General features: G+C 39.6%; 1 protein-coding gene across 1 annotated transcript in view; it reads left to right on the top strand.

The window, feature by feature from the left end:
- The first annotated feature begins 215 nt into the window (after window positions 1-215).
- adamts10 (ADAM metallopeptidase with thrombospondin type 1 motif, 10) overlaps window positions 216-10429 on the top strand; it is a 185015-nt gene continuing 174801 nt past the window's right edge. The window contains exons 1-2 of the mRNA XM_078555843.1: window positions 216-377; window positions 8304-8642. Coding sequence (XP_078411969.1) covers window positions 8546-8642 — 97 coding nt within the window. The 5' untranslated portion in view covers window positions 216-377; window positions 8304-8545. The remainder of the gene's footprint in view (window positions 378-8303; window positions 8643-10429) is intronic.

Here is a 10429-nt window from a genome sequence, read left to right as displayed (position 1 = left end):
GTCCCCCAGTAAAGTTGTTTAGGGTGAACATACTGTAGAGGTTATTGGCAAAATATTACCGATTGAATTAGTCAAATGCAAATGGGGCAAAAAAAAGTCGCCTGTCAAGGACTTTAGTGTGCTTTCGTGACGTCATTACGTTAAATGTGGTTTATTTAAAGTTGTCAGGATAAGGATGTGAAAGAACTATTTCCACACTAGGCGGACCCCTTCATTGCTGCTGAGTGCTTCAACTGGTGTGTTTCATGGCAGTCTCCTCGCAAGTCCTCAGTGTGAGAGCTAGCACAGTGAGATCAGTTCAACCCTCTGAAACCTGACAAACCTGAACAGAAACTTCAAACAATACTTGGACTGGAAGAAGCAAGAGACGCCAAAAGGTGGAGTATGTCGTGCTATCCAATTAAATCTCTTAACATTTATTCATGTCAGAATATTAGTTGTCAGTTCATACCTTTCTGTGAACTGCAGCTAACTTGCTATTTCTCCGAAAGTCGGCGTCGCGACACTTACTGATTGTACTTTTTAAAAAAAAATGAGTCTGTATTTTAAGTAGTTTCGGTACATTAGACATGAAGATGATGTGCTGTCAGATGAATAGAGAATTATTTCTCTTCTCTTTCAAAATAGGAATTCAGGTGAATTTTAATACTGGAGATTTGCGGCACATCTGCCTGTTCCTACTGATTATACCTATTAAGTTTATGGCCAGCATTGTACAATAGCCCTTTTCATGAATTCTCAAAGTCAATCGGAGCTCGTTAGCTGTTGAAAAAGAGCAAAAAAAAAATAAATGGACCAGTATTCACTTTTTGTTTGTAATTCTGCAAATGCGTTCAGGGAACCGGCAAGTACTTCAGTGGCAGAAAGCCAGGTAGTCTGGGTCACGTTTAACTTGTGCCAAACGTTTCATACTCCTGTCTGGGAATAGGTCGAAGAGTATTTTTATTTTATTTTATATATATTATAACATGAAACTACTACCGAAATATTCCTCAGGTGCTGGTCATACAATTTAGTCCTTGACATATTGCCCTGGAGTGTGTTGTATTCTCTGCGGATTGAAAATAGTAGAGATTTACAAATCTCAATCTGGGATTTAATCCGCGTATTGATGTGATTTTACTGAGATTTTGTTTATACAGCAGCAGTGTTTCAATTATTTAATATTTTCTCTATCCAATACTTATATAAATACAAATTAATATATAATTCTAATAAATGTAAAAATGCAAAGATAAAACACATTTTAAAGTACAGGTTCCACAAACAAATGTCCTTCAGTTGAGTTTTATAGCATAATGGGGAGATATGTAGTCTAGAGTGAATATTAAAGCAATTTATTATATTTGAAAATCGCAGCACATCTTTACAAAAATACTAAAAAAATGTTCAATTTCCACTTCATTCTCTAGGAGGCCTCTTGGAACTTGCCTTTTCAGACAAATTATTTCTCCATCTGCTCCCCATTACCTTCAGATACAGCTGGCTGCCAGCCACCAGCTGGGACTTAACACAGTTTTGTCTGTAAATGTGTTGTTTCAAGTTATTTACCATTATGATAATTTTTCTTCAGGTCCTTTCAGCGTCTGCTTTTTTTCTTTTTAGTTATATAAACATGATTTCTAAATATAATTCAGAAATATGCTCGACTAGACTTTTTTAAGAGCTTGTTTTTTGGAGATGAGATACATAAGTAATGGCAAGTTCATCTTTGACTGCCTGTAACAGTTACCAGCAGTTCTGGAAAGGAGATGTCTAGGGGGGTCTATGCTTCTGACTTTGTGGCAAAATGCTCATAACAAAAGGTTATTCAAGGTGTCAGTCTTCAAATGCAGCCAAGACTAAATACACTACAGTATATCCACAATTCCACTTGGAAAAGGGATATTCAATTAGCTTGGGTCACATTAAAATGACTCTTTTAATCTGTGTTCAGATCATCACCACTGTAAAGATTTACCTTCTAATTGCATACTTAACAATTGAGTTTAATTCCTACTTCACAAATGCAGTTTTAAAATTGTCTGCAATGAAGTGTGTTTTAGAATGTTGTATATGGCACATAGTTTAGATTTAATTGTGGAGTATTTGATTTCTATGAATTATATCTATCTGCCAGATTTCTTGGATGAAAAAATGATTTTGTGTCTACACAAAATTCCCCATCTCCTGCAAACGCAAGTTAATTAGTTTTCCCCAGATGTAATTGACTTCAGTTTAAGATATCATGGGCTATAATTTGTCAATTTTATCAAAAAAAGACGTGAGTAAAATGGCATGTAATGTTGGAAAAAAAAGCTCTAATGCACTATTTCTCCATGTTTGGTGCTGCTCTGGGACTTCCTGCTCCTCCAAAAATGGGCTAATGAATATTAGCAAAAAATAAGTGAGAGGCAAAGCAGATTTTGTCCTTAGGACCAAGAATTATGAACTTAAGCAGCGCTCTGGAAACTGCAGCCAAATCAAAAAAAAATCACTCCACATCAGAACTGGAATTAATGAGTTCAGCAAGGGAATAGAATTCATAGCAATAGAATAGCAGTAACATAAGTGACCAGCACACTGAAGGTTTTGTTTGTCAGAAACCAGGAGTGCAGTGACCTTTGCAGTTATATCACAGTGGAGTGGAAGGAAGCAGTGACCTGGGAAAACAAAGGATATCAGACTTGCAGCAGGTACTACCCTAAGTAGAAGATTTACCACAACAGTGTCAGATAGCAGGGTATGAGGCTAAGACTTAGCCTTACAAGAGAGACTATGACTGAAATGTGCCACTTAGTCAACAAAGAATGGCAGGTACAGTCAGCAATCTGTAATGTGCCTCAACTTTAATGTCACAATTGGCTGTTCTAGGCATCAATCACAGCATAATGCCAGCATTGTCTTTGACTAATGGACAAGGAATTATTTTGTTCTGTACAATGAAAGAATCATAGTTGAATTAGTTTCATTCACTTGAGCAGCAATAGGGGTCTATATACTTAATGTGCTTTCCTTGTGCGTTTGCCTTTTGTGTGCTGTGATTGTTTTTGTACTTGTGGGTGTGCTGTATACAAAATACATCCCAATTGTAGCGGTGGTACTAAGAAGTGACTGGAGTCATAAAAAGCGCTGAATCTCTAAGTCACCTTAATATACATGTCAATGGTCTGTTTTGCTATATATAGACCTTGTAGGCTCAATGCTAGGACAGAGCTACATGTTGGAACTGAACTGCTACTGATGTGAGTTCCATCTAGCTACTCCTATGGCCAGCGACACATGATCACTGCTGGATGACATCCCTGTGTGATCGTGGAACAGTGGGCATTTGTTAGGTTTCAGCAATTCACTTTCAGAGTTGCCTGTAACTATCCTCCAATCAATTGAAAATGACCCAATTTTTTTGTGTTTATTATCACAGCATCCACAACATTTATAAGAGATGATCCAATTGTGCCTACAATCTACTTATCTGAGGTCCCAACTGCAAATCCTACCAGAGATATTCCCACTTGGTCAATGGTAGATTACAATGTAGACAAATTATTCTTGGCATCACTCATAGGGGCTGGCAACATATATCTGGATGTTAAGCTCTTCTACATCCCCAACCATCACCAGTTGTAGTGCGGAGAAAGGCAAATGATATCACGATACACTCCTGCTGCTTTCACAGTCTGTACCACTGAGCCCCACATTAACTATCTCTTTAACTACCCAATAATCCCTCACCAGTGCTCCAAGACTCATTGGGTGGAATTTTTACAGGCAGGGGGAGACAGGTTTGGGAACATCCAACATCATCCCGCCCTCTTCTGGGGTTTCAATTGGGCAGTTTTAAAGGCGAGTGGGGAACCCCCATGCAGTTGCCGGGAAAGCTATTTAAATATTCTAATAAGCCATTGTTTTAATCAAGGATCCTGAATTTAATGACAGTAGACCTATTTCCCGAGCTGTGTGGAACTTGCAAGGGTCATAGGGGTGAATGAACAGTGGGGAATGTTACTTCAGTGAATTGACAGGCTGGGAAGCCTTGATGAATGAAACAGAAAAAGCTGCAGCCATAGCCAGGTGAGAGGCTGCTGCTCACAGCACCCCCTCTCAGAGAGTGCTTTCACTGCTTGGCAGGTAATTGTCAACTTCTTGTAAGTCATTTCACCTGCTTTGCACTTTGCCCGCCTTCACTCTCTGCTGCCAGCCTTCACTTGGGAGCAGTTTACGCAGTTCGACCTTGTGCCTCTAGCGAAGAACAAGTGGAGCAGCACACCAACATCAACAGCACCAGGAGCAAACCAGCAGCAGCACCAGCTGCATTATCCTCAGCTGTATGCCACTCCACGGGGCAGAGGGGACAGATGCAATTATCTAGCTTGAATGAGATAGAATCTCATTACAGGATCTGTAGGCAGAGTACCAGCTTTCGACTTGTGTCAGCATCAGTACCCCAAAATGCTTAGGTTTTCATGGCAAGTCGTTACTGATATCTGAAGCCTTCTGGAACATGACTGTCTTCCCAGTGGGCCAGGTGGCACGCATTGCCAGTATCTACCAAGGCATCTGTCACTGGAGCACCACTCCCCACCCTGCCCACCCAGGCCTCTACCTCTCCCTCAAGTTGTGTGCTACATTCTCCTGCAAAAGGAGAAAGTAGGGAGTTATGAGGGTCAGCAGTAACTTATGTGGATAAGAGGGAAGAACAACATTAGTGGAGCGTAACTGTGAGGCATGAGTGCGAGAGGGCAATGAGATGAGGGTGTGTGGGTGTTGGTTGTTCAGTTGGGGATGTGAGGAGCCTGGAGAGAGGAATGAGTGCAGCTTCACGGTGCATTGTCCTGAGGAGTACTGTGCACAGGAGTGTTGGAAAATCAGAGTGTGGGTTTGCACTTGGAGGTTTTATGCCGCTCCCCTTTCCTGTTCTCCTGAGGTCTGGATCCTCTTGATGCACTATCTCCAGTTTGGAGGGACCACACTTCTGTTACTGACTTCCTCACTCATTTCCATCCATGCCTGCTTAGTTGGAGAGATGGTCCTCTTCCTCCCACTGCTAGGAGAGCTCACATCACTGCAGTCCCTCAGATCCCACAGCAGGACCTCCAGGTAAGAGTGAGAGACCAACGGGGCAGCCTTCCCAGGTCTCCTCTCCACTCCTGGGGTAGTAGACTAAAAAAATCACATACAGATGAACTATTCCAACCCATGCCAGGGCTCCTTTAATTAAGAATCTGTCCTTTGACAGATCCAGTGCATGATCCTGATCACCCTCCTTGTTTGGTCCGGGAACCTGAAAGTGGGATGCTAATGCCGTGGCTTAGTTGAAGAGCCATGACAAAGCTCATTGAAGAGTCCAACATGTTCCCAACCTGCCCCAGGTCCCTTCTTTTATAATTCTGCTCATTAGCTGCTTCTGTACTGTGTGTACATGTGCTAGTTCAGCTTTCAGTTGGCGTCACGGTGAGTTAATGTAACATATAGAGCAATGCGTTACCGCAGTTCTGGGATCTTAACTCTTCTCAAAGTGGTTAGCAGGCTCGCCACTTGCTGCCTCTTCCTCCCAAACACACCTACTCTAGCCAGTTAAGGGATCATTATTGTTCCACATTTTCAACTCTGCATGTGAGTCTCTGTACCATTACGGAGTCTACAGACAGGGATCAGCTCTCTCAACTTGTGTGAGCATCAGTGTCTCAGAAGGCTCAGGTTTTCATGACAGGTTAATTAAGATGATAGTTTGACCCATGGAATTATTTTCTGCACTGCATTCTTTTTACTGTAATGGCCTGCATATATTCTACTTACAACTGAAAGACACTTGTTTTAAATTAGAACAGAAAATGCTGGAAAAACTCAACTGGTCTGGCAGCATCTGTGGAGAGAGAAACAGAGTTCTTCACAGCTCTGAAGAAGTCACACGGACTCGAAACGTTAACTCTGTTTCTCTCTCCACAGATGCTGCCAGACCTGCTGAGTTTTTCCAGCATTTTCTGATTTTATTTCAGATTTACAGCATCCTCAGTATTTTGCTTTCAACTTGATTTAAATCATCTGATTTTGCAATAAATCCCCACTGTGCTGTTATTTATATTTAATTCAAATTATTGGAAAATTCCCTAATTTTAGTGTTAAGAAGTTATTTGCTTTATCAGGAATAAGCTTCCAACAAAGTTTTGCCCCAATTTTTCTATTGCAGCTGTTACCAATACACCCAAGATGTGGCTTGTAAAAGTGGCTTCTTGAACCAATTAGTGAATCACTTTGCTCAAATATTATATGCTGCAGTTACAGTTGTAATAAATATTTGACATTTATCTTGCTTCCCTCAGTTGCGTGTGTGCTGCCAAACTGTTTGTCTGATATCAAATCCTGGAATAGTCACAGCTTCCTGGAGCTCAGCACTGAAGACTGAAGCCATTGTCACTGGCCTCCACCAAAACCTATATCCCACCCTGCAACCATCCTTTCAGGTTGAATGAAATCAGACTGTTTGCAGGGTATTGCTCAATTCTGAGCCAAGCTTTAAAATTCACATCAGTAAGATCACCTCAGCAACACTGCCTCAACCACTCGGCTGCTAAAGCATTTTAAATGCTTTTGCTACTTCCACGCTCGACAATTCCCAGTATCTTTCTTACTGATTGTCCATCTTTCTCCTTGCATAAACTCTAATTTGTCCAACTAAAGTAGTACCCAAATTTAAGCTAGATATCTTACTGCAACCAATTGTTTACTTTTAATGGTCCAGTTGGGAGTTAGGAAGAGAAAGTAGGGGCTGTGGAAAGGAAAATTATACTAGAGGGCTGGATGATGGCATATGTGATACCTTTCTTCAAATAAAGCCAGAAGGCTAAGATGAGGAACTCATAGGCCAGTAAGTTATTATTTCAGTTGTCATGTTATTTGGGTATATAGAATGGGGATAAAGTTACTAAGCAAGTAGAATAATGAACTACCCATGACAGTAATGCTTGACCAACCTTCTAGAAGAAATATGTGAGAGGATAGATAAACGGAACAGAGCAGATGTAGTTTCAATGGAGTTTGAAAAAAGAATTTGATCAGATACCACCAAAGAGACTTGAGGCAAAGATAGTGGCTCACAAAAGGGGAATATGACTGCCTGTTGGGAGGCTGCTTGAAAGTGAGAAAGACAAGGATAAACGGGGGTTTCTTATACTGGGAGAATGTGTGAGTAATGTTCTACAGAGATCTGTTTTGTGAGGGCGTTTTGTTCACTTAGTAGATGATCTGACTTTGGAAATGAGGGGGCAATATTCAAATACAGTGAATCCACCAAACTGGGGGACATGACTCATAGTCACAAAGATTGTGAAAGATTGCAAAAGAACATGCATTAGGTTTACGATTTGGCAAAGTGGTGCCTTGTAGATTTAAATGTATAAATATGTAAGAGTGCAGGCAAGTATCCCAATTTTTCACTAAAATTAAAGCAAAGTACGACAGATGCTGGAAATCTGAAATAAAAACAGAAAGTGCTGGAAGAAGTTATGCAGAAGAGTCACATTTACCTCGAAACATTAACTCTAACTGCTGAGCATTTCCAGCACATTCTGTTTTTACCCCAATTTTTCTAAGTTTTTATGCCAGATGTGCTCAGTTCTGGGCAACTTATACAGCATTTTAATGTAGGATTGCTTATTCTTCAATACAATGTAGAAAAACTATATTTCACTGTCCAATACTCTCAATATTTCCACCTTTATCACGAAAAACCAGTAAATACACCACTTGGTTTTATTTACATGAAATAAAACTTTGTCCTCTGGGTCAGAAATTAGCTGTCTATAAAGTCTCCAGATTTATTAAACTAATTGCCTTGCTTACACTGCAAATGTAATTGGTGTAACATTGGGTACTTGGGAAAAAAATAAAGAAACAATGGAAATGAATTACTGTGACTTCAAAAGAAATCAAATGTACATCAGGACATTTAAGTCTAGCTAACAAAAACAGTAAATACTGGAAATACTGAGCAGGTCAGGTAGCATTTGTGGAGTGAAAAACAAGAGTTAACGTTTCAGGTCGATGACCTTTCAATAATGCACTTGACCTGCTGAGTCCAGCATTTTCTGTTTTTATTTCAGCTTCCCAACATCGCAGTATTTTGTTTTTGATTAAGTCTGGTTGTATCTGATGTGACTTGAGATGCTTCCAAGCAGACTGTTTGCAAAGTAAACATTTGTAATCTGTCCATACAATTGTAAACAGCATGACTAGTATATAAAAAAAACTTCTTAAGGTTCCTTTTCAAGCCTTTTTTAAGGGCTCCAATATTATTAGACTTTTATGTATTTTCTTTCTTACAGAAGTTGCATCACTGTGAAGATCTTTTGATGTTGCAAATTGTATGGAAAAGTTATCACCTCAACAGCACACTAAGTGAATTAAGCCAACTGCTTTTCAGCAAACTTAGCCGTGCTCAGAAATGGCCACTGGGAAAATAGAGAATAGCATCCAAACATAAATAGAGTTTGGAGAGAAGACATGTTGGCACAGTGTGATTTAGCTTGGCACAACACTCGCTGCTCTGATTCTAGTGTACTTAATTATGGAAGTTGTTTGGAGGACTGTAACATGGATTTTATGCCTCACGATGGCTCCCTCAGCGTTCCACAGTCACACAATTCACTCAATGAATTCACAAGGTAATATTTTTAATGTTGGTCTGTTTTCACACAGGTTAAGTTGAAAAGTAAAAAAAGCTGTATATCATGGTTGTTAAGCAAGTCTGAATGAATCAAAGCTAAATGCACTAACAGAGCGATTCGTTTACAACTAATGTGTTCTTTTTCAGTTTGTCATAAATGTCAGTGTTTTACAAATAATGAGGTACTTGCTGATAGTTGTTAGGTTACATGAAAAAATCTGGAACTAGAAGTGCCATTCATCCCACTAAAAACCATTCTATTCATTGCCCATGTATGATTATTTTATCAAGGACTTCTCTCCTGCCGATCTCTGGAGAACACTAAGTTATCACCTGGAAATAAAATCAAGCAGTGCTGTTAAATTTTACCAAAGTCCTCAATCCCACTTCTGTATTGAGATCGTACAGCACCTTTTAAAAGATGCCGATTGACTACAATTCAATTTCCATCTCGAGTGATTGATTTCACAAATTCACTGTCCTCACAGAGACTTTTCTTCTAATCTCTAACCTTGCTGGAGACTTGAGTTTCATGGCTGTTTTCTCAAAGTAACAGTTGGAAGTATACTATCATTCCAAAATATAATTGCAAATAATTTAGCAAAACAGGTTATCGTAAAATTGCATGTTGCTTTACATCCCAAAACTATTCATATAATTATGCACCAATGTGCCAATCAATTTTGATTTTGCTAAACAATGATCAACTTTTAGAATTCTATGAAAATATTACTGTTTTTAACATGCACACAGATGTGTACCTTTGCTGAGAACCTTTCCTGTACAGTCTGATGCAATCTGTTGTAGTTTGCTAAGGATACCAGAAGGTAGACCTTCTCTGTTTGTATTGTGAAAATACATTGCTCTATATTGGAATGCATAGGCATTGTCAGCTTAAAGGTTATGAAATAAGGTGTACAACTGACAACTGTATAATCTCTCAAAACTAATTGTTACTTATGTTTTATCTTGCCATTTTCTCAAAGAAAACGTATAAATCAACTCAAAAGAGCAGATCCAGACTTGGCTGTTTGCATAGTTGAGAAGAGAGCTAAGTAGTAGACCAGATGTTCAGTTCTAGCTTTTTTTCATCCCACACATTTACAGAATTGACCTCATGGACTTGGTGGATTTTGAGGCCCCATTCTAGTCAGACTGGTCTGTAGCGATCAAACTCATTGAACATCCACACTGCTAATGAAAAGACATAAAATATGTCTAATTTATTTATATTTTGTCTGTAAAGCAAAAGAATGTCCTCGCTGCTGTGTTATAGACTTTTTTAAACATTAGTTAGCATTTACATCAAACCTGTATGGCGGTGATCTTATTTTTTTCTGCAATGAAGCTAAATTTCTGTGTCAATCTCATGCTGTCAATAATTTTACTGCAATATTTTAAGCCAGTAGTACTTTGCAATTCATTTCAGTACTGGTATTTAATGTTTGGCCACTGTGGAATGATTGGGGCCCACTCAGATTGTTAGGTTTAGAGTACATCAAATGTACCTTGAAGTGAGTGCCTGTTTCTCCAAGAATTACATAAGGAAAGCAAGCGAAGCTGTGGCGTGGCAATCAGTCAGATTGCCACTCTGCTCCTGGTTACTTAGCCCAAAATGAAGCCACACCTTTCTCCCCCCACCTTCCAAATCAGGCCAGGTGAGGAATAGGTGCAGTGCAGTGGGTTCCCGACGCTTTGTGCTGGGAGCAGCTGAGTTAAAAGTAAGGGGGTCAACACCCTCTTTTTTACAACACTAGCTGCCGTAAAGCAGGTAGGTTTAAAGGT

Source organism: Cetorhinus maximus, chromosome 13 (assembly GCF_964194155.1).
Source record: "Cetorhinus maximus chromosome 13, sCetMax3.hap1.1, whole genome shotgun sequence".
NCBI classification, from domain to species: Eukaryota; Metazoa; Chordata; class Chondrichthyes; order Lamniformes; family Cetorhinidae; genus Cetorhinus; species Cetorhinus maximus.
The sequence above is the reverse complement of the archived record's forward strand: the minus strand, read 5'-3'. Positions and strand labels throughout refer to the sequence as shown.